The sequence below is a fragment of the Gymnogyps californianus genome, chromosome 1 (assembly GCF_018139145.2).
Source record: "Gymnogyps californianus isolate 813 chromosome 1, ASM1813914v2, whole genome shotgun sequence".
Classification (NCBI taxonomy): Eukaryota; Metazoa; Chordata; class Aves; order Accipitriformes; family Cathartidae; genus Gymnogyps; species Gymnogyps californianus.
In genome coordinates this window covers 64263861-64288929 of record NC_059471.1, presented here as the reverse complement: position 1 = coordinate 64288929, position 25069 = coordinate 64263861, and the positions used below count along the sequence as shown (strand labels likewise).

General features: G+C 37.8%; 1 protein-coding gene across 1 annotated transcript in view; it reads right to left on the bottom strand.

Annotated features, from left to right (window-relative positions):
• Positions 1-25069, bottom strand: part of MYO16 (myosin XVI) — a 297557-nt gene that overhangs the window by 190482 nt on the left and 82006 nt on the right. Inside the window, exons 7-9 of the mRNA XM_050904272.1 lie at positions 10966-11041; positions 9433-9586; positions 2887-3037 (exon numbers count right to left, since the gene is read on the bottom strand). Of these exons, the coding sequence (XP_050760229.1) occupies positions 2887-3037; positions 9433-9586; positions 10966-11041 (381 nt within the window). The remainder of the gene's footprint in view (positions 1-2886; positions 3038-9432; positions 9587-10965; positions 11042-25069) is intronic.

Below are 25069 nucleotides of genomic sequence, written 5' to 3'. Positions count from 1 at the left end.
TACAGATGATCAAAGAACATCTTTTACCTAGGAAAAAGCAAAAGCTAATACAAGCCAAGAGAGACCCAAAATGCTTTATCGATGTAGTAATTTGATCCCCATCTCCTATGTTTCATGTAATAAAAATCTTACTTCATGAGAAATAATATTTTGTTAAGGCTTTTTCATCATTTTTGCAATTAAAAAAACCTGAGGCTACATATAAATTTGAGCTGTTAGTTTTCTCAAAGCCAAAAAAGTTACAAGCTTTCTCTATTAAAAATGCATGTTTCAGATGTAATAAGATGAAATTTTTCTCTCTGATCCCCCAATAAAGGCCTAATCTGCATGCCATATTGCCTAAGAATGTATGATATTTCTGACACAAAGCATATGAAATATCATGCTGATCTATTTCAATAATATATGAACATAAAATCCAAGTAATGACTCCACATATCCTATTGAAAAATTAAACAGAACATGATTACTTTGAGTGTAGTTTGGAACACAACTAGTAAGAATAAAAGATAGTGAAACTCATTAGAATTAGTATACCCAAGAGGCAGGGATAGTGGGAAGGAGTTGTTCAAAGTTTTCCTTTAGTATCGGCACTAAATAAAAATTTTACTTCCCAAGTTGTGAAATAAAAAAAATAATAAAATGTGTTACTTGGAAATATAATCTCTGAACACTAAGATCTACATATTATGTATACAAATATGGATATGATATACATATACCTACAGTTCATAATGCATGGCAAGTAGTCTAGAATACAATCCTCATATTTCCAGAATCACAATTATGTCACTTCAAAAAAGAAAAAAGCTCATATTTTCATTTGACAAAATATGGGAATTCTTTAGTTTACTAAAATTAAACTATTTCCTGAAGTGATTAAACTGTTTTACCCTCTTTTGTCCATAAGAGCTAAAGCTCATTAAGCCCTTGCCAACTGAAAAGTTCTGTTAATCTATGAATTTTTTTAATGCAACCAGTCATTTAAAACCACACTGAAATAGCATGGTTTCTAACCTATCGCCTGTTAGTGCTGATTTCCCAGATAGGACTGTTCCTGCTTATTCTTTTCCAAGGTAGCATCACTCCTTATTTAGCAACTGTAGACATTGGGCAAGGTTTCTAGTTTTTACTGCTTCTAAAAGACCACAAGATACATATTCCTTCTAGCTCACTTAGAGCAGAATTTCACAGAGTGTTTTCTGCAGAAATTTCTCAGCTGATGGAGCTAAAAGAGATTCACCTTTAATTCTGCTGTCTTGTCTTTGAATTGTAACTATTGTGGGAAGTTCCACTGAAGTATGGTGAAACAGCAGAAGGAGTAACATTTTGAAAATCTGCCCTGGGACCCTGAAGTGATTCTAGATCATGGTGGAGGACAAAACTACCAGCATGAAGACCTCTGGTTGCTCTTTCTCACCTGGAAGATTAGCTGTTCTTCTTCCAATCAGTTTCTGCATATGTTTTACTGCACAAACTATAAAGCAAAAGTTTAGCCTAGAGATAAAGAAAACCTGAATAATTTTAGCTAGGTCCGCACCAAAACAGAATCAAGCAGAAGGAAGTATATATGTTCTTGTCCGCACTCCTGTTGAACATTTAGAAGCAAGTGATAGTCTCAGCAAGACCCTAAGCTAAACAACTCCCTCTGTTTTCCTACAATTATAGGACGGTTCCTCCTAATAGGGTTGCAAGCATTTACTTTTCTGACCAGCAGTGCTTCTCTTTTGGATTGACTGTGTTTTCATCACATCACTGCACAGTCAGCAAGGCCAGAAATTGTATGACATGAAAACAAGATGTAAGCCAAGTGCAAAACATTTTGTGGTATCTTCTGACTGAATAGGGAACTGAGTACTCTATGGGATTCCAAAGCTGAGGACTTTCAGAGATGGACTCGTATGATTGACATATGAACTCACTGATTGATCTCATATGATCAACACATTCCTCTGAAACACATTAAAAAAAAAAAAAAAAAGCAGTGGAGTGTGCATGCTTCTGCCAAGGCAGTTATGCAGTTTTTTTGAACTGAACGTGGTTTAAATGTAATCAGTATCTTGCTCCTTTGTTATGCTTCAAATTCACAGTAAATTACTTTAAATGGAAATTGTCCCCTCCACACCCCCCAGTTCTAAAATAGTTTTTCCTTAAATGGCTAAATACTTCTGGAATATGTGTTTCCCAAATGCGTGTAACAAAATAAAACTCCTTGTACCAAAAAAACCCAACCAACCCAAACAATATTTAAGTCCCAAACATTGAAAGTTAGGACATGCTAGATTTACAAGCAACAGATAATTGCCTCCTTTTGCATTCACCCTATACACTGAATGAGACTGTGATCCTGTGGAGAAAACTGTAAAGGGTATCCAAATAATCAGTGCCTGTATCCTAATGCATTAGCACAAGAAAGGGAGTTAACACTGCAGCTGTAAATCTGGCAATTCCTATCTTTAAATTACAGTCACTTATTTTGCAACTTAATATTTCTTAGACATTCTTTTTGTTTTTGCAGTCTCCCAGGTTGTGTTTCTTTCCTTTGTAAACTGAAGTTGGAGACGAGCACACTTTGGGCAGCGCTAACAGTTGTCTCTCCCCTGTTGTGAACCATGAATAGAGTTTGAGGAGCTCCGAGCCCTCCGAGTGCCACAGCCCCTGACCTGCCACCAGTAGCTGGCAGGAAGCAGATGTTCAATTTGCAGAGAGGGAACTCTGCAGGGCCAGACTGATTGCAGGGAGTGATCAAGCAGATAAGGCCCCACAGTGCAAATGATATTGCTGTGTGGTGAGGGGAAAAAAATTACCATGGTCTTCGGCTTCATTAAGTTTACAATTTCCAGACCTAAGCACTAACAAACATTTCAAGGAACTGCATGCCGTTACCTGTTCAAGTTTGGTTGTAGTGTTCACAGTGACATTTTCAGATGCGCTGTCTTGAGATTGCTGCTTACATAAGCCTTTAGCTGCATCTTTAAACATGGTGTCTTTCTCCAGCAAACTGTCTTGCTTGGCAATCGGTAAAGCCAGGGGATTGCTACAAAGAGAATCAATAAAGCAATTAGATTCCTCCTGAAGATGTCAGACAAACAAAAGATTGCCACATGTGGGTGGCACAAACACAGAACTGAGACACAATTCAGGGCTGAGATGCGAGTTCCTGGTCCAAGTACAAAAAAGAAATTGGTGAGAAATAAACTGTTCACACAGGTTGGCCTGTTCCCAAAGACACAGAGCAAAACACTTTGATTTAAAATTCACCTTTATGCATATCTTTTCTGAAGCAGAACTGAGCAAGCCAAAGTGAATATGTATGAGTCTGCTTTTGACAGCACTAGGCTGGCAAATCAATAGCCAATTTTGAAACTGAATTTAAAATACACAATTAACCTACATAGTAGTGTTTTGAAAAATAATATGTTTTAAAATAATTCAATACAGATATTGCCATTGCAGTTAATAAAATTAAATTCCCCCACTTTTTAGCTTACTTTTAATCAGGCAATATCCAAGATATATTTTATGACCAAAAGCTGCTCTGAATTCGTGATATGCTAAAAAAAACCCCAAGCAAACAGCAGACTCCTGAAATTACTGCAATGATACACAATAGTCTTCATTCACATGTAAATTAAACCTATTCTTAAATGCATGGAGATGTTTTCCCTACTGGCACTTCAGACCATATCACACTTCTGAAAAACAACAATGCCAAAATCTTGGATGATTTTGGCAGTGTTGTACATCCAGAGGAATTAGTGAGGAATCAGCCCCAGGAGTTGAGAAAACAAACATCTTAAAAAATAACCATCTGGACTCTGACAGTGCAAATAAGACAATCTCATGGAGTGTAAAGCAGCTCCTTGCCAAAATATGCGCATAATTTCTTTGAAAGGAAATGTGGACTCAATGTGGGAATGCAGGAATAGTGCATTCCACTATGGGATAAAGCCCAGATGTCAAACTTAGTTAAAAAAAATCTCGTTTTTACTCGAAGTTACTTGAGTTTGATCACTGATTATAATAAAGCAAGGATTATACACACAGTTAACTCAAATGAAACGAAGGAGGACCCATAGCTAACACTGATTTCAATTCATGATAACAACTGCTGTTGGAAACAGAACTGAAACACTGACATAGTTTTAGAAAGGTACAGTCCTAAGCAGAGGCAAAGCACCTTCTAAGCAGAATTCATTGGCAAACAAGTCAAAGTAGTTTCCCATTGAATAAAAGATACATGAACAAAACCTTTCTTTTGATGAAATCCTCAGTCTGCAAACACTGAAAGAATTAGTTTCAACATTTTGTAATGAAATATACACAATTTCCTTTCTAATAATGTTTTGCTTCAGACTTTTTAATGTAAAATGTTGTCCTGGTTTCAGCTAGGACAGAGTTAATTTTCTTCCTACTAGCTGGTATAGTGCTGTGTTTTGGATTTAGTAGGAAAATAATGTTGATAACACACTGATGTTTTCAGTTGTTGCTAAGTAGTGTTTATACTAAGTCAAGGATTTTTCAGCTTCTCAGGCCCAGCCAGCAAGAAGGCTGGAGGGGCACAAGAAGCTGGGAGGGGACACAGACAGGACAGCTGACCCAAACTGGCCAAGAGCTATTCCATACCATATGACATCATGCCCAGTATATAACTGGGGGAGCTGGCTGGGAGGGGCGCATTGCGGCTCGGGAACTAACTGGGCATCGGTCAATGAGTGGTGAGCAATTGCATTGTGCACCACTTGCTTTGTATAGTTTAATTCTTTTAGTATTACTATTGTCATATTATTATTATTATCATTATCATTGTTTTTCATTCCTTTCTGTCCTATTAAACTGTCTTTATCTCAACTCACGAGGTTATTTTTTTTTTCCTGATTCTCTCCCCCATCCCAGGGGTGGGGGGCAGTGAGCGAGCGGCTGCGTGGTGCTTAGCTGCCGGCTGGGGTTAAACCACGACAAAAGTCTAGAGGAACATTAGTGAAAATAAAAATTTCTATTTACTGCTTTGATTGACCTAATGTAATTTTGTCATAAATTTGTTTACCAAATGTCACATGGACAAAAGATCCAAGAGCCAACTCTTTTTGCTTTTTTCTTGATTTGGACTGCAGAACAGAAAAGCCATTATCCAACTATTTTCGTGAACTTGGCAATTAGATGTCATAGAATAAGATATAGCAGTGATTAGACTGTAGAAAAAATGAAATAGCTGTGACACCCACAAGCAGAAATTACTAATACTAATTCACATTTTACCAGACTCAGAATTGAACAAAACATACTTAAATATAAAGTTTTCTTTTTGAGTAGTCTTTTGCTATTGTCCAAAACTGCTCAAATTCTTTTGGTCGGAATTATTTTTGAGACTTAATCACAGACAAAGAGAAGAAAGATTTAAAGGAAAGCATAAGTCAAATGAATTCAAATATTAAAAACCGAAGCACTGCCACTTATAGCTTTTTATTATTCATGTGATGTTTCTTTTAAATTGTGAAGATGCAGAATTTTTTTGCTGTGAAGTTGAACCTTACCTATTTAATCTTACGCTTTTGTGTTAACTATACAACACACATTAGAAACACTTCTTAAAATTCAGCTGTAAACTCCTCACAACCAAATAAACCTTTCAGGTGTCACAAAAGAGAAGTAGGTTGTAAATGACAGCAAAGTGTGGGGAAAAAAGGTGCCTACTGTTTCCACAGATGCATTTTGAACTTAAGAGGATAATAATAACATGAGTTAGCAGGGGTGTTCCATGTATTGATGTACAGGAGAATAGCCTATAAACTATGTGCATTTGTGAGATATCAATAGGACTTTACATGATGGAAATGCTGACATAATTCATATTACAACAAAAATGTGAATGATTACAAGAAAGAAAAACCATATTAAAATTACTCCAACAGTCCATTATGACTCAGGGTCAAGAAGACACTGTGAAAAATTAAACAAACTGAAATAAAATGTTTCCAGAAAACAGTGGCTTTTTAGAGCAATATTTCTATTAACCATCATATGTATTTCTATTAGTCACAAGATGAATTCAAGCAATGCCACTGAAAACTGAACCATAGGACAGCACAAGGGAAGATTTTATGTTAATGTGGGCGAGTGGATTAGCATGAACTGTCTTCTTTTATGAAAATTAATGGATAATTAATAGATAATTAACCACAAAGGGAAACTTAAGCCAAAATAATGTTGCATAATAGACAGGAAGGAGAGTTATCTAGGGTAATCTTATTTGAACAAGGTAGGACTGTTGCTACCGGCATATCTAACCGGGAAAAAATCTTGCATGTTATATGGAGGAATAGTCACTTTAATTTTTAGGTGTACAAGCCATCATATATAGAATTAATTTGAAGTTTTGTGTAGGTTTTTTTAGATAAACTGAGATGGTGTTTTATAAGTTGCTATCCTCTAGCAGGTCCTTGTTTTTTAAGAAAAAAGAAATAATACAAAAAACTGTGAGCTAACAATCAAATAATTGGCAGTTTTATCATCAATATTTGAATCACTACTGCAGCATCTAACTTGGTCGAAAGATGTTATAAAAAGAATTATATCAAAGCAGATTCTGCAATGACATTTTCATGGGCTCTTTGAACTTATAGCTTTTGTTGGAGAGAACTTCCACTACTGTAATCCTTCCACAGGCAATTCTGAGATCCTTCAAACAATTTCTAAACCAGTTAACATCTGTAAACTGCATAATCTCTGAAACTTCAGTCTAACAAACTTTTTAAAGTTACATGACAAACTTCAGAATGGATTGAACACTAGAAGAGTGTTTGAAACCACTAGAATAATTGAAATGCAAGCTGCTACATAAATGGTTAAACGGAAATGCTCTGTAAGAAGAAAAATGTAGTATCTTTTCTGCTTTGTTGTCTCGAACACATCTATGTATATTTTATTTAATATTCTTCTGCTGATTTTGAAACACATCCATTACTAAAATTAATATTTACTTAAATATGTATCAGAAAATATATAATGTGATTAAGTTAGCATTAGTTTCAGAAAAAGTTCCTAATTTTTTAGTATTTATGACTACCTAGATGACTGCACTATCTGTGTTCAGGCACTATTTCACCAAGAAAAGTTCTACAAGTACATGTACTAAACTAGGAGTGCAGTGGTGATCATCGTAGCCATATCATGAGCCTAAAGTCACCTTTAAACAGATCCAGCCAATTTAATTTCCTGAACTATAAGCTATGTCAGTTAATGTATTCTGGTGCAGGTATTTTTGCCAGTGGAATAACAGAATTTCTTCTGATTGTACTATTAGAATTAAATCTGGTAAAACTTTCCAGCGTAGACCTTAGGTTTGCTGCATTAGTCAACCTTCAAAAAACCTCATGACATTAGTAAAATTCTGTCCTTTAGCTAATTTAATTGGTCAGCCTTCAAAGAAACTCATACTGGTAATAGAAAGGAAAGACAAATGTTGATTATATGACAATGTGGTCTCCAATATGAAACCAGATTCCTACTCGTTGGCCTCTACTGCTACTTATTTTTCATGGGTCAGGTTCCACCATTTTATTCACAAATGATAACACTTTTGCAAAACAGTAAGAAACACTCAGATAAGGTGGCAATGCATTAATTAATGGTACATCACAAACACATTTGTATATCCTTATAATGAGATGCTGTTAAAATTTATATAATGCAATGAGCAAAGTGCATTTCCTGCAAATTCCTGTGCTGGGCATAAGTTGCAAGGTTTTGGTAGCAGAAGAGCTGCAGAGGGGTCTCTGTGGGAAGAGGTCACATGCTGCCCCATGCTGGACACAGCCAGTTTCAGCCAGCTCCGCAATGGACCCACCATAGGACATAGCTGAGCCCATTGGCCAAACTGGTGGCGCCTCTGTGAAAACATATTTAAGAAAGGGCAGAAAATGCCACAGGGAGAGAGGCAGACGGAACAAAAAAGACTGAGAAACAAAAGAGGAACCACCAAAGTCAGAGGAGTAGGAGGTGCTTCGTGGCAGAGCAGGCACCGCCACCCCTGAAGGGACTTTAGTTATTTCTCTTTGCTGCTGCTTCCTTCTTGCTCTTTTCCTGTGTGGCACATGGAGGAGCCACATTGGAGCAGGTACGCCCCAGGAAGGACTGCAGCTCGTGGATAGGGCCACACCAGAGCTGTTATTCCCTTGAAGGGACTGTGATCCTTGGAGGAGTTATGCTGGAGCAGGTACACCCCTGAAGGTACTGCAGCTTGTGGGGGGACCCATGCTGAAGCACAGGAAAAGAGCAAGAAGGAAGGAGTGGCAGAGAGAAATAACTGCAACCCTGCCGTGTGCCACCCATACCTCACTGAAGGAATTAAGTGTACCTTGCAGCAATAACAAGGGAGAAGAGAAGAGGTGCTTGGAGTGAAGTTGAGCTTCAGAAAGGGGGAGGAAAGGTGTTTACCCTAAATATATAAATGTTTGCTTCCTTTTTTGGTTTTGTTTCCCGATATCCAAATTGGTAGTCAAATACTTATATCAATTGGCAATAAATTAAACTAAATTCCCAAGCTGGGTCTGTTTTGCCCTGTTCTTCCCATTTTCTTCCCCATCCTGCCGGCGGTGGTGGGGAGCAGAGTTTGCGAGTGAGCAAGGCAGCTCAGTGAGTGCCAGCTAGGGTCAACCCAGCACAGTTACCTTCCTAGTCCACCCCTCCTAAAACAGATAGACAAAAGTACTCAGTATCTTGGTAGAAGAACTAGGAAAAAATATTTTAATACAATTAGTGCTTCACAATAACAGGAATTCAGGTGGATTAACCCAATGCTTGCCTAAAGGAAATAAGGTCTGCTTGATAACCTAGCATACTGAATTCCACTTGAATTTTAAGCAGTACAAATCTAACTACAAATTTGTAACTGCCTGGATTTGTATCATTTTCTCTGTGATTGCACATATTATTTTTATTTTCAGGACTTATCCCTGCTTCTCTCATAGACAATGGTAGTTTTACTACACTATTCCCATCTACCTTAAAAAAAGGATGTTTGGGTCTACAGTATTAACTCCTAATAATTCAGCTAAGGCAACCCCAGATAATTTTTCTGGCAATTATAACAACATATTTTATTACTCATAGTCTATATTTATAGAATTAAAGTTGACAAAAAGAGATGAGAGGTACAAACACAAAAGATGCTTCAGCAGATTTCCAAAATGAAGGAGTTACTTGACCCATCAAATCACACAGAATCACAGAATCACAGAATGGTTGAAGTTGGAAGGGACCTCTAGAGGGCATCTGGTCCAACGCCCCTGCTCAAGCAGGGACACGTAGAGCTGGTTGCCCAGGACCGTGTCCAGATGGGTTTTGAATATCTCCAAGGACACAGACTGACAAATACAGTTCAAATTATAATCTGGCCTCAGTGCATCACTCTTTAACAACAGAAACACTTACAGTCTATTGGAAATTGCGGGCAGATCATGGATGATCTCTTCGTATGGTTCTTCTTGAGATAAAGTAGAAACAGCTAAAGGATCTTTCATTTTTTCCTCCCAAACTATTTCAGCCTTCAGAAGCATTTCCTCAATAAACTCAGAAGCTGCAACATCTAAGACATTGGAACACCAAGATATCAGACAAAGAAAACAGTGCAGAAAAGCTCCTTTAAATTCAAATCTCTAGATCAGATTAAGATTAAGCATCCAGCTAGATAAAATGAAAAGAATTGCTCAGATATTGATCATAAAATAATACTTGAAATTACTGTGAAAACAAAGGCAAAGGAAATTCTGTATAGAATTAAATTGTCATTTGCAAAACCTCAAAACCATTCTCACTGTGTAGCGATCCGAAGTATTATTCAATAATTCATAGGACTTCAGGAAAAACAATACAACTGTTTTCAACTCTGTATTTCAATGAAAACATGTATTTAAATCCTTTTCAAATCTTTTACATTTCTACAAACTAGATTTATATGTCTTGCATACACAGAAATGCTGAAATCAGTTGTGTTTGCAGACCAGAAATACAGTTAATTCAACTGTGTTAAATACATACTAAATGTGGTTAGCTAGCTGTATTGTTAGATGATCTCAGTTTGGTCCACAGCCTTTTATACAAATACAAACTGGTATGTATCTAATCATAGGCAACTTTTCTGAGGTTAAGTGTCATGAAGTTCCCTGTGAATGTATTTGTAGGTGGAATATTATTTGAAGCATAACATATCTTGCTTTATTATGCAGAGGAAGTTTCTCCTCATAATCTGATAGAAGGATTCTATTTTCTACATTACTGGGTTCCTTCTTCATTCTGTCCTAGGCATAGAAGGTTGAACAACCATATGTTTCTTCTTTTCAACACTGCCATCTAGCACTACTGACATTAGCTCTGCTTTGATCACTGGGTTAGACCAGTTGATCTGAAGTCCCTTCCAACCTAATATAGTCCATAATTCTGTTATCTTTAGAGCCAGTGCTTCAGCTCCCTGTTGCTATCTGGTCTAAGAAAGCGCCGCCTTCTGTGGGAAACAACAGGTGTTACATCTCAAAACTGGATGGTGAATTTGTATTCAGTCAACAGCTATAGAGATTCCAGTTGATGAGGCTATGCACTATCATCAGTTGTGATAGAGAAAGGAACTCAGTAAGAAGTCACCAAGGAAGTGTAAATGCAGCTACCACCAAGGCACTGAAGAACTTACAAGGAAGAAACATAACTAAAAATAAACAGGGAATGCAACAAGTGGAAGAACATGCTATCATTTGATATAACATCCTGCATGATCATGACTAGCAGGTCTCAGCAATATATGAAAAAACATATATACACACATGCATATGTGTATATAACTCTACACACTATATAAACTATATATATACAAATATATACGTGTGCCTCTGTGTATAACTAAGAAAGCAAGAAGGAAAGAAAACAGTGTCACAGTAACTAGTACATACATAGTATACATGGATTTTCACCTACCTGAAGGCTTTTCATTATTGCAGTTAAGAAGGTTGGGATTTGCCCAGTGCATCAAAAGCAGCTTCACAAGGTTGGTCTAAAATGGGCAAAAACAGAGGTGTTTGAAATGGCAGAAGTAGGACAGGAGCAGTATGCCTGTCATTCAGTTTATTCATTCCTTCCTGCACTAGCTGAAATCATATGGTAAACCATAGGCAACACCTCCAAAATCCCACCTTCTGCAGCCACTACACACATTTCTATAAATCACGAGGCAGAATACAGTTCGTGTACGATTTCACTGTACCCTCAGCATAACTCCACCCCCAAAGCCTCCCTCCATCCTTACACATGTAAACAAATCCGCATCAGTAGTGAAAAAAACTAACCCTCCATCATCACCTGTCATGACTTAGATCACAAATATTTCTTTATGCCTAATTCAACAACTGTGTACCACCACTGCCAAAGGGGTCTGACTCACAGCCATCATGGAAGTAAATCTGTTCTCTGTCAGTAGTAGAAATTGGCACATTTATCTTATGTTTACCAAATCCATTTAACGTATTAGTAATGGTAGCAATTATAGTACAGTAGAGTAGGGTAGAGTATCATATAATGAAAAAGTCCAAAACATATTTTTCAATTCCTGCAAGAATGCTGCAAGCAACTGTTTTTAGCGAGCTCTTCTATTGCTGCACCGAAGTCTCTAGGGATATTTCTCTGTCAAAGGCTGTAGTAATGTCTGCCTTGATAAACTGTTTGGTCAGAAAGGAGTAAGAAACTGCACAAGGAGCAAAAAATACATTTAGAATGTGAATATAGAGCTCAGCTAAATGAGAGAACTGTTTGCACTTTTGGATAGATGCTAAAGCAAATAGAATTTATAATATAAATGTAACCAACAGGGGAGGCCAGGATGACCACAGGGGAAAATAAACTGTGCAGAAAAGAAAGGATTCTTCAGAGCAGAAGAAGAGAGCTACAGATAAATAAGACCTGAATTGGAAAGCAGATAAAGGAGAGTAATGTGGCATAAAAACAAGCCATAAATAAATAAATAAATAAATACATGCTAAACGGGAAAGAAATCATTGCAATAAAAATAATAAAATTCAGTATGGATTCAATACACAGGAGGCAACTTACTACAAAAGACCACAATAAGGAGGAATCAGTTAAATGCAAAAAAAACCCCAAGCTTCTAATCATAGAAAAACAGGAAAATATTGTTGCAAATTTCTATAAAAATAAAAAGATATTGCTCTCCTCAGCTTTCTAATGCTGGCTTTCCATTCTGGCAGTAACAGCAGAAAATTCAGCAAACTGTGGAAGCAGGGAGGAAGCTGTAAAAGGTTTATTTCCAAATCCAATTAGCCCTGCTTTCAACTGAGAACTCTCAACACATACATCTCTGTGTTTTTTCATTATGAAAAAATGGAACATGCTTAGTCATTGAGCTGACTAAATCAGCAGCAGTTGCATAATCTCGTTAACAGCCATTCTGAAAAGTGGTAGTGGTTGTATCAAAGGAGGGGGGTTTTAAATGCAATTTCAAGTTTAGTAACAAAACACAGCTTTTTGAGTTACCAAACGTTTGGATTTATGCCACAAGAAATCCCATGCTCCAATATCAATGCTTCCCGCTGCCAATGAAATATCTCCAGCTGGGAATCCTTGATGCACACCACCAAGACAAAGGTATTCAGGTCACTGGCAATTTCAATTACCTGCTTTTGGATACACAAAACTGTCTGTGCTAGTTTTAACCTCATTCACTTATGTCTTAGAAGGAGTATTTTAAAATCCAATTGCCATATCTTCAGAACTGTGCCTAACAAGAGAAATATTTGTAGAATAATTACATCAAATTACCACTATCCAAAGGTATTTCAATTGCAGAGTTACAAATAAAGTACATACGACTATATTAAGAGAAACTGCAATATCTAATAAAATATTGTAGACCCTAAGAATGACTATATATATAGATTCCTATTTTCCAGTGTTGTCTTTGCCAATTCATATAAATGAAAAAAATAGACAATGTGATGACTCACTATGCAGAAAACTACTAGTAATGGCAATTATTTAAAACATCTGCTTACAAAATATCACTTGTCTTGCTTCTCCTCTTATGCCCTTAATTATTTATTCAGTGCCTTTTGACAGGACACCAGGAAACCCCTTAGACCTTACTTTTCTCTTTTCACAACTTATCTCCGAGTACCCTCCTTCATGAAACACAAACTTAGTTACCTTTTCTGTACAAATAAAGCATGGCTCTCTCTCTATTCTTGGTGTTCTGTCCAAATTATAATTTTTCTCCCTCTTTCTGACATCTCTTGCTGGATATCTTGCCCTTTGTCTGTTGAGAATGCTGCTGCAAGGAATATTTTCCTGTCTCATCCCTTTAATTTGAAAGTCCTACCTTTTAGATTCCCCCCACCTCCCTCTTTTCTCACCAAACCAGAAGTTGCTTGCCTTCATTTTTGAAGGCCTTCATAGACCCTCCATGCTTTACCTATTCCCACTCATTCAGCATTCAGACTCCAGTTCCCACCTCACATCAGTCTGTGACTTCGGCCATCACTAATACATTTTCAGGTACCTATTTCTGTGCTTTTTCTAGGCTGCACCTTATACTAGTAAGGAAGTCTTCAAAATATGTGCAAAGCTACATTGTAAACCTCCATTCACAGCTTGTTCTGATGTTCTGATGCCAAGCAGTGAAACAGGTAATGCGCTACCATTCCAGTATTCAGGTGGATTGAAAAATGGCTCAATGGTCAGGCTCAGAGGGTGGTGATCAGTGGCAAGAAGCCTAGGTGGAGGCCAGTAACTAGCTGTGTACCCCAGGGATCAGTACTGGGTCCAATCCTGTTCAACATCTTCATTCATGATCTGGACGATGTGGTAGAGTGCACCCTCAGCAAGTTTGCAGATGACACCAAACTGGGAGGAGTGGCTGATATGCCAGAGGCTCGTGCTGCCATTCAGAGGGACCTTGACAGGCTGTAGAAACAGGCTGACAGGAACCTCATGAAGTTCAACGAGGGGAAGTGCAAATTCCTGCACATGGGGAGGAACAACCCCAGGCACCAGTACATGCTGGGGGCCGCCTGGCTGGAAAGGAGCTTTGCAGAAGAGGACCTGGGGGTTCTGGTAGACACCAAGTTGAACATGAGCCAGACATGAACATGAGCCAAAGCTGCAAAGAAGGTTAATGGTATCCTGAGCTGCATTAGGAGGAGTGTTGCCAGCAGGTCGAGGGAGGTGATCCTTCCCCTCTACTCAGCACTGGTGAGGCCACAACTGGAGTACTGTGTCCAGTTCTGCGCTCCTCACTACAAGAGATACATGGAGAGAGTCCAGCAAAAGGCCACTAAGATGATTAAGAGACTGGAGCACCTCACATATGAGGAAAGGCTGAGAGAGCTGGAATTCTTCAACCTGGAGAAGAGAAGGCTCAGGGGGATCTCGTCCATGTGGGTAAATACCTGAAGGGAGGATGCAAAGAGGACAGAGCCAGGCTCTTTTCAGTGGTGCCCAGTGACAGGACAAGAGACAACGGGCACAAACTGAAACACAGGAGGTTCCATCTGAACATCAGGGAACACTGTTTCACTGTGATGGTGACCTAGCACTGGCATAGGTTGCCCAGAGAGGTGTGGAGTCTCCATCTTTGGAGACATTCAAAACCCATCTGGACCTGGTCGTGGACAGCTTGCTCTAGGTGGCCCTGCTTGACCAGAAGGGCTGGACTAGATGATCTCCAGAGGTCCTTTCCAACCTCAAACATCCTGTAATTCTGTGTAATGTGGCAAAGGTCACCTATGATTTTTCCAGAAAATACCATTTTTTCTCCATCAAAATCAATCTGTTATTAAATTTTTAACGGTTTGAATATTTATGGACATGGGAAATTCTTAATGAAAATATATAAAGAAAGATTATACTAATTACAGCTTCACACAGGCAAGATCAAATAAAAAGGGGTTTTGTGCATGTAGAAACTCTGAGCTTGACAAACAAGACAGAACGCTTGATCAGATGTGCAGGCAGACCACCACAGTTACACCAAAAGAGCTATGTTTTTTTTTCCAAAATAGCAAGTGGGAAAAAATGCAGCCTGCCTACTGTGAACTTGAGCTTTAGTCCTCAAAGGAAATATTACAAGGAAATGAAGTGCAACTCACATTAATGGGAGCAACACTTATGATCTAAGTAGCTAGAAAAACATGTACAGATGAACAGAGAAAACACTGACTGGGCAGGGGAGCACTGAACAGTTCTTTAAATCTAAGGAAACATGGAGTGCAACACTGAAAATAAAAAGCTGTAAGGGGACAAAAGGCAGCATAAATAAATTTACTGCAACTGGCACATTATAAAGCCTTCAAATACAATTTCCCCGTGCCAAAAAGGAGGCTAAGTTTTACCACACATTAAATGTTAGCTAAAAAAGCCCAATGCTCAGTTTCATAAACCACAGGCTTAGGAGCACCAGCGTTGGCCAGCTGACAGACTGTGAGGCCTGTTGCCACAGATAAGTGACTGCAGTGACAGGGTAGGAAATTTGGGGCATGAAGGAGTGATAGAGATTCCTCAAGAATCTCCCTACGCACTTGAGGCTGCAAAGGCAGCTCCAAACTGCTCTCAAATCATGTTAGTTTTACTGCTAATGAATTAGCTGGGGAGCAGAATCAGTGCTCCTGAAAAGTGTCTTCCTCTCCTGTCTGGTCAGATATTTTCCTCTGAAGCTATGCACAAGATGCTAGATCTGTGCCAGCACCTGCAAAGTATAAACTGCTGGCTCTGGCTGAGCTTTGAACTCTTATTATCCAAGCCCCAGTGCCACTACCTCAGCTCATTTATTCCCTTTTCTTTACCATTGGAGAGATACCTGCTTAAGTTGTGAATTCAGAAAGCTGGAGGTTTCATGCAAATGTCCTGATGTGCTATTTTGCACAGCAATGAATATGCATCATTCAATTTGCATGCACCCCCAATGGTAAATTCCTTCAGTCTTTCACTGTTCTTCCCCATCAAAACCAACATTTATCTCCACTCCTCCACTCCTCTTTTTCTGTTTCAACATTGGACATTTCCTACCATCCTTAGTGACCTGGTTCACCATCAATCTTTTGTTCACCCCCGCCCCCATCATTTCTTATTCCTCAGGCCCTTTTTCTCTGTTCCCAGTATCTGAGACTCCCAGCTTGCTACATGTACCTCCCCAACTTGTTTTCTTCCACTCTTTTACTGGTGCTCTTATCCCTTTTTTGGGACAATGTTATTTTTCTTTTCCTTCTTGACATCCATTCCTCAGTTCCCTTTGACTAAGGCCTCCCCACCCTCTTCCTGCAATTCCCTTCCACCTCCTGTCACTTCTCATGTTCCCACTCCATTTTCTCTGGATATGGTCCCCAGCATGCTCTCATCCACAGTGAGACAAAGCCATATAATAGGAAACTAGTGTATCAACAACCTTAGATCAAAATCAGTATTATTTTGGACCATCAATCTCACACTATTGTGTGAAACACAGTGAAATCCCCAAGTATTATTTTAATATCTAAGGTGTTTATTCACTAAACACATGAAATACCACTGGTTACACCATTATAATCTGCCGTCTTCACCACTGAGTAAGATGGCCTACATCTGCACTCATAAGAACCAGTTTTCAATTGCTCATAAGGCCAAAATTTACTTCACTGGGTTGGAAAAGTGCATGTTTACCTCACTGTGTGATTTTTGTTAGGCAGTTTGCTAGGACTGCTGCCTGTGAGTGCTTACGATTTTTTTTTTTTTTTTTAATTAGGCAGAAAAACATATCAACCAAAAATGAAGCGCTTCTGGGAGCAGGGTGTGGGAAAATATATTGCTCGACCCTTGTGAGCTCCAATGTTTGTATGATTTGAAGACTTCGCATTAGGCAGAAGATGAATTCCATGGGCTGAGAATATTCCTTTTGTTGTCTGTTTGGAAAATTGTCAAAGCTTAGCCAAGTTTCAAACCTTTGAAAAAATCAGCCACCAGATGCTTAAAAGACAGTTTTTTGATTATAATGGATAAATCAAAGAGCCCACCTTTGCTAGTACGGTCCACTGTAGGCCTAAATGTTAGTCTAACCAGTATCAGTGGCTCTGTTTAAACATCCACTGGGATGTTTAAAAGATTTGCAATAAAAAAATATAAATCAGGGAAGTAGTTTCAATTTTTATTATTACTATTATTATCATTACTAAGCTTCCGTGATAGAAGTGCTGTAACTTCATGCTAGCCATATATTCAGCCGATGGAATAAATAAGATCAGATAAGTCATGGAGTAATAAAACTCCTTAGAATAACACTGGAGACTATTTAACTAATGGAATGGGGTCATAATAGGCACTTCACTAAGCATCAAGGACATTAAGAAGAAAAGTGTAGGTTAGGGACCTTAAGCTACTCGGGAGTGAAACAAACAAAACAAATCCCAAGACAGAGACTCCCAACATTAGGGAGCAAGGTAATTATTAAACTATTAGAGTTACTGTGAACTGAGTTTTAAAGATCATGTATTTGTTCACCATTACATAATAGCATGCCTTAGAAGACTGAGTCTCCCTTAAAGCCAAAGTCTCATATGTAAACCCCTAAATAAGAGCAGTATCGTTCAGAGGCTAAATAGCGTTTTATCTGTGATTGCAAATCTGATTCACAGTACTGCTCTAGACACAGGAAATGATGTCTGAAACTCATTACAGATCTCCCTTCTTAATACAATATAGATGAGGAAGGTATTTTTTCTATCTGAGTGCAGAAAAAAGGGGACCATAGCCACCTGTGGTCAGCAAAGTGGAACAGATTAGAAAAAGTAGGTTGCGGGAATGAGACTAGCAGCAGGGTAGAAAGAGTGGAGGGGAAAAAATAGAACAGAGCATGGATAAAATGCTGGACTTCGGAACTAACAGCATGAAATAAATGAAGTGAAAGGGAAGAGGAGAGATGTGGCAAGGAGCCAGGATGTAGGTAGAAACAGACTAAGCAGAAAAAGAAAATGAAAGAAGAAAGTGACATGGTGAGGAAAAAACACTGAGATTGAACAAGGGAGATTGGGACTGTCAGCAAGTGGGAAAAGGGGGTAAGTATAACAGAAGGGCAGGAAGGTTGGCATGAAGCCAAAGTAGAGAAAAGAGAAAGCTTGGCTGAGAACCAGGGAGAGGAGGAGGGGCAGAAGCTGGCTGTGCAAGGAAATTAGGATTGGGGTAAAACACATAAGGAAATGACATGAAGCCAGGCAAATGAATGGGACAATAAGGCAACAGAATAAAGACAAGAATGGAACAGGCTGGAGGCAATGGGACAAATAAGGTTATGTGTGGGAGGAATGAACCGTAAAGACTGTGCCTGTTCATACACAGAGCTCAGAATGGAACCTAGGTTCCCCAAGTGTCACCACTACCTTTCTGCAGTCAGCATGTTTAACCTATACGGCCTAAGCATATGCCTTTTAAACCTCTGGAATAGTTCAAGGAAAGAAGGACAACCTAACACTGTTTTCAGCTATCTAAGCAAGTGACAAAGGTTACTTAAAAGTTTTTCTACAGCCAAAGTAAAGACTTCAGCAGTCTTTACTTCAAGACTGATAACCTACACTTCTATTTTTCAATCCATCAGGAAAGTAGACAGAGAAAACATAAATCAGGGAAAAACATGTGATCTTGTGATTAAAGATGCTTATAAGTTATGTTCCTACAAGTTATATATTAATACTACAGAGAGGATCATAAATATGGCACTTCTCAAAGTTTGTGCCTGAACAGTCTTACTAGACTTCTTTTTCATATATGCCTCTCGTATAAGAGAGAAAGTCACTATAGCTGGTATTTCAAGGAAAATGAAATTTGTATTGATCACTGAGATCCTGCAATAACCAATAAGTATATAGTGTAGTCTGTGCACATCTCAGCTTTAAAAAACATACATGTAAACACTGGGAATTTTATAGTAATTTTGTAAATTGAGGTTGTTCCTAGTCTGTAGATGAAGCTCAAACTTGTAAATCTATTTTCTTATCATTTGATATTGTGTGAATCTAGCTTTTCTTGCCTTAGTGTTCTGTACCCACAATTAGCATTTGAATCATTTATAGAAACCTTCTGAATATATTGAGAGTGAAAGAAAGATATCACAGGCAGGAAACCCAAAGCAGTCTCTCTGCTTGAGGAAAATGGGTGTAATTTGATCTGAAGGGAAATGCTGCTCTTCTACCTGAGTACAATCACACATGCGGAAGATGAACAAAAAGACTAAAGAAAAGAGGGTGAGATATATCTGGATAAAACACTCTCTAGAGGATTTTCTGACCATAAATGAAAGATTCCAACTGCTTGACAGGGAAAATATGTATTCCCTGAGTGACTATACTCAATTCTTTTTGAAATACTGAACAAGCACTCCCTTCTTTAGGCTCCTCTCATTGAAAACACTTGTGGAATGTGTTTGCAGAAGTCCAGAAACTGCATTCAAAGGAACTGCTATGGCAATAGCCAAACTTGAATGAGATTAAATATAATTTCCTACAATGAATTCAGATATCCCATCTACACTGAAGCATATTCTAATGATGGATGTGGATTTTTTTTCTATTTCAAGGTCAACATGCACTTAAAGAAAAGAAAATGAAACTACAGTTCATAGTTGAGTCAAATGACTAATGTGTTTTGGTAACGATGACCAAATTAGATCACATAGTAAGAAGGTGTGTTCTCTCAGACTTCAGCAAGAAGCACAGAGTCCCTTCTATGATCTGAAAGAAATGCTGTGTTTGGATGAACTAACTAGACAGAGGGTAAAGATTCAGTCCAAGCAAACAAGCCAACCAAATGTGTGTTAAGGGAGAATATACTTACAGAACGGCAATTTCACACATAAATTTTGAAAACGACACAGGATGTATATAACATGCTAAGAAACATGAGGTAGGCATCTAAGCTCTCTAAACAATTTTTATTTATTTGGGATACTTCCAATTTATTGATGGGAAGAAATCCTTGCTAGTGCAGGAGTTACTCTTGGAGAGGTACAGTCAGCAGTTCAATGATTCTCTTACCCTTTTTTTTGACATCATGAAACTGTTAAACCTCAAAGCCAGAGGCTAAATCTGTCTCACTAAGTAAGAGGGTGCAATGGAGCAAGCTTAAGTATCCCTTATAATCAACACTGCTTAACTGTTAGCTCTGTCCCTGACTCTGCTTTGGACCACTCCAACCAGCTTTCTACAAACAAGACTAATCTCCTATAGAGGAAACTAGCTCTAAACAATATGAATGTGAGCCAGACTGTTGCCTGGCTTAATCCCTAGCCTTCTTTTATTTAGCAGTTTAACAGTTTAGACATAGGCAGCATCCCCCAAGGATGAAATTTGGGGAGAGGTAGTGTTTAAGCTACTGGGGAGTCAGCTCTGACCTGCATGCCTCTGATAGCTGGTTTGAAAGGTGACATTTCTGTGATAAACAACAAAGAAACAGCTTGTGCCTGGGAATTGTGCCAAAGTACCCAAGGCAAATGTCAGAGCTGCAGCCTATTCCCACCACGGGGAGGGTGAGTGTGTGCTCTCCTGATCACAGCAGCCTGGAAGATGTCCAGCAGGGACAGCACTACCAATGCCAGATTACTAGCTGTTCACACAGTGATTGCTGTGCTAAATTCAAATTAGGGGGCCAGCCTGAGAAATACAAGTCGCCCTTCCGCAGTTGGTATCAGTGCCAGCATGGGCGGTGTGGTATGCAAGTGATGATGTGTGCCACACTCTGGTGTGCACATGCAGCAGCCACATATATACCAGCACTCCCCACGCTGCATGTGAATGGGACAAGGGAGTTCAAACTGCCATCAGTAACAGTATTAAGAATGTATATGTCCAAAAGGCCCTGTTAAATTTACGTAGGCAACCCTGGCATATTCTAATTTCTTGAGGCTAGTTTTGCTGCCCTCATAATCTTATTTTGAAGAGGTTTTTGTGTGTCACTGATGCAGATTTGCATGTGTGTCGAAGAGGTTATTATATTCCCTGATTTTATTAAGGTAAAATTATTAAGGTAAGCAATTCTGACCTTAATACCTCGATAATATCAATTTTTTGGTATAATGTTAGAATCTCAATGTGTATTAAAAATAAAAACTTTCTTTTAGCCCTAATAGGTACAGGGGAGAAAATGACAACAGTCCTAGAAACTCAGAATAACTTTGCTTAAAAATATGCCTATTTTTTAATGCTATTACCATTATTTTTTAATGTTTGCAGCTGGTAGTATTTCAGTTAATAGTCTGTTGCACTCATTGGTAACCTAATCTATTCCTGCAAAGCAGATCCTCATCTTACAAACAGAGAGACTGACCTTCAGGCACTAGCCTCAGTTGCCTTATTCTGTACTTGGTAGCCATATCCTGTACATAACCCTCAAACTCCTGTACTCCTATACAAGAAAGATGTTCTACTCTGGATCTACACACTTGGGCGCTAATAGGACAATTCATTTATCATTCAACCGTGCTCTTTTTCAATATTTAGACTAATACCATTCTAGCAAATTTTAGATGGTAAATTTATCCGTAAGACTGCTTTTCTTTAAAAATGTATGTAAAGACAGGTACAGATTTTTTTTTTAACACCAGATAATACATACTGGCACTTAAAACTCTTAGTTATTCCCTATTTGGAAACAATGCAACAACCTACTGCTATGTTTCGCTTTTGATAAGATCAGTATTGTTATAAGTATTTAACTTTACTCCCTCTGTAGGATTCACTCTGAGCAGCTTTACGCTAAGAGTAAGGCATCAACTTCATGCCCCCTTCATGACCTAGCACATCCAGTGGGCAATTGACCCATCCTTTGGCCCATTTGCCCCACACTTTGGTCTGGATTCCTCCTGTAAAATTTTAAAATGTTCAAGTTAGACCTCTAACATATGCTAGTTGCCCATGACCTCTATAATCAGGGAGGGTCAGACTTCTAAGTAATGATTCATCCCACCTATTTTAAATGCATCTCCTAGATTTGCCTGAATTGCGCTCTAGAGGTGATTCTTCACATTAGACAAGACAAAGCTTTGACTTTGTACTTAAGTTGTAGTTGGCTAAATTTGGTTGAGAAGAATCTCGTCCTAAATAAAACTGGTTTTGCCATTATCGAGGTGTCTCTACAAGCCAGGTGTTGATTATAAGGTGTGGGTGCTGTCTTTCACATGCTTAGCTCACTCAGGATAATGTATCTTTGCTCCAATAATTTCTCATATAATTTACTGTGGAAGATGGAACAGTAAGTTTTTTGTAATCCACTTACATTGTGGATTAATTTACAACTTGAGATTTGTAACAAGAAGCTTGCAGTGCCTTTATTCTTTACAAGTTTCCTCCTGTACAGATGCAAATTAAATTTTCTCACTCTAAATTTAAAACTTCAGTAGATTCTTCTTTTTTTTCCCAGGTAAAGTAAATTAGTACCATCTTTATTATTGTTATGGTCTTACAAATAGCCAAATATGGTTGGGTTTTTTTTCATTTTATGTCTTTTGTATTTTTTTTCATTTTTTGTATTTTGTGTATTTGCAAACATAAAACTGTATAGATATAGAGCTCAGGTCCTTCAACTGAGTCCGGATGTCACTCTAAAACAATGTAACAATTTCTTCATAAGAATATCACTACTCAATTTTTTTCATAAGATAATATGCAAAATGTATGAATGTAAGGTCTATAACATAAAATAGTTCAAAAACTAAATGTGTAATTTGTATAACTAATCCAATTGCATTTTATTAAGGTAAGCAGCTTCTCCAAATGAAAAATACATCTGAATTACTAAGAATTTTGTAGGTATTTTATAAACAGGAAAAACTATCAGTCCTTATGACTCATGGAATATAATATTAATTATATATTGGATGGGGTTTGGCTGCAGGTATTGCAGCAGCAGTGCTAGTAAACTACTAAACAACGGTTTAGAATGGGTTTTTTGAAACTTCTGTGACAATCATTAAAGGATCATTGCTTATTAGACAAGCTACAAGACAAGAAAAGGCTATTTTGCTCTTCAGATACATTCCTGGGAGGAAAGAAATCCTCTCAAGAATTGAAAAGAACATCAAACTAAAACCAAATAGATATTTTTAGTCTTCTAGTAGAACATACAGATTTATCACTGTAGCGAGTTTTTCAAGTGAGACTTTTTAAAAAAACCTGCCACAAATATGTGTTACAAGAGGGTGAAATGGTAAGGGATGGAGTCCAGAATTTATATTTCTTAGAGAACTTTAATATTTTTGGCTAAAAAATAACTATTCCTTCATAAATATATTTTAATTTAAAATAGATTATCCAAAACATGTCTTGACTAAGGTTTTTCCCATTCTGCCATACTACTTTTTCCCAAAATAGTAACAATGCTTGTATTTGTCTATAATTAATTACTCAAAATGGAATTATAAATATGATATGCACATGAATTCATACTAAGGCTAAAAGATGTTTCAAAATTATCATCATAAGAAAGGAAATTTTAAAAACACCCTGATGGCTTATTTACTGGATGAAATATTTTCCCTGATATCTAATAAATCCCTCTTATAAAGGAATTTAAATGATTTACTTGTTTCTTACAGAATCCATATGAAAGCCATATTTATCTCCTAAATAAGGATGGCAAATTATCTATAATGATAATAAGGTACCTCCAAATTGTATTATTCATTAACACTACAAAGGGAAGATATTTGTTCTCTATTTTGTTAATTTTAGTGAGGAAGAGTGCAATGTTACTTCATTTGTCTTCCTCCACGTGTACCCATACTGCTTGTACAGTGACTAGCACACAACTGGTCCCTGGCTTCTCACTGAAAACTCCTGGAATATTAAGAATCACTGCCATTGTCATCTGGGACATAAAGGAAGACACAGTTCAACAGAAGAGCCAGCAAAAAGGATCATCTCACAAAACAGCTATCTGAGCTCTTAGAACACTTCAAAAGGAAAGACATTTTTCCCATTAGCCACTTTCAATTACAAACTTTACATGTACAGGTCTGTTTCAAAAAGAAAAATGCCTAACTTCATGACAAAAAAGGTATTTCAAGTCATCCAGGGTTAGTGTCACAAACATATACGTGTTACACATACATAACCAAAGAAAAGTTCTTCCACAGTCCTTTCAAGTCCTTTTCAATAAAACTAGTGTTTAGGCTTCACACTAGAAGAGACTTACAGCCATTATATAACTACATTAATGCAGTACAAAGCCCGAACTTGCAAGCCATCCTGAAATGTCTGAAATAGTAGCTCCAGCTCAAGATTACATCACTGCAACACCTTACTTCTGAATAAGAGTTTTCTTGCCCTACTGAAGTCTGAACACAGGTAGAGTGAGTGTGTGCCTGCCTGCAGTATCACATGAGGATCCAGAGGGATCAGTGAGGGCAGCAGAACTACAGAACAGCACAGGACAAGATGGGATGAGAAAAACTAAACTACAGTACATGCAAAATGTCACTGATGCCTCACTTGCTAACAAAACTTAGGTTCAGTATATTTTTGCAGAGAAATTTTCTCTCTAAATTTAACCTTCCAGAAATTATTGAGGGAACACTTCAGGCCATACATATATAAACCAATGACTTAAGCTATCATGAAAATATGCTGAGCTTTCATGCCCTGTAAAAGGGCAGATACAGAGTATCTCAATAGGAGAAATCTATATCCCAGCAGAACTAACTAGCTTCAAACACATTTATTTTTACTATTATGTTCACTACATTTTTATTATCTTCTTGCTATAAAGTGTATTATTTATTTTCTGAAGTCTGAAAAGACGTTGGAAGCCATTTATTCAATGAAAATGAGAACACTTGCAATAAGGAAATACATGTACGTCATTTTAATAAGCAACAGGACATGGATCAATATGTAACGTAAGTACTGAATTGTATCCTTAAAGGGTTTTGCAAACCTAAAAATATATTGTATACATAGCAGTTTTCTAAAGAAGATAGTCTGACAGGTGAATTATAATACATATGCATAAATACTTGAATTATGTCTGTCTATCTATATACATGTCTTTGTTGCTTTTCATT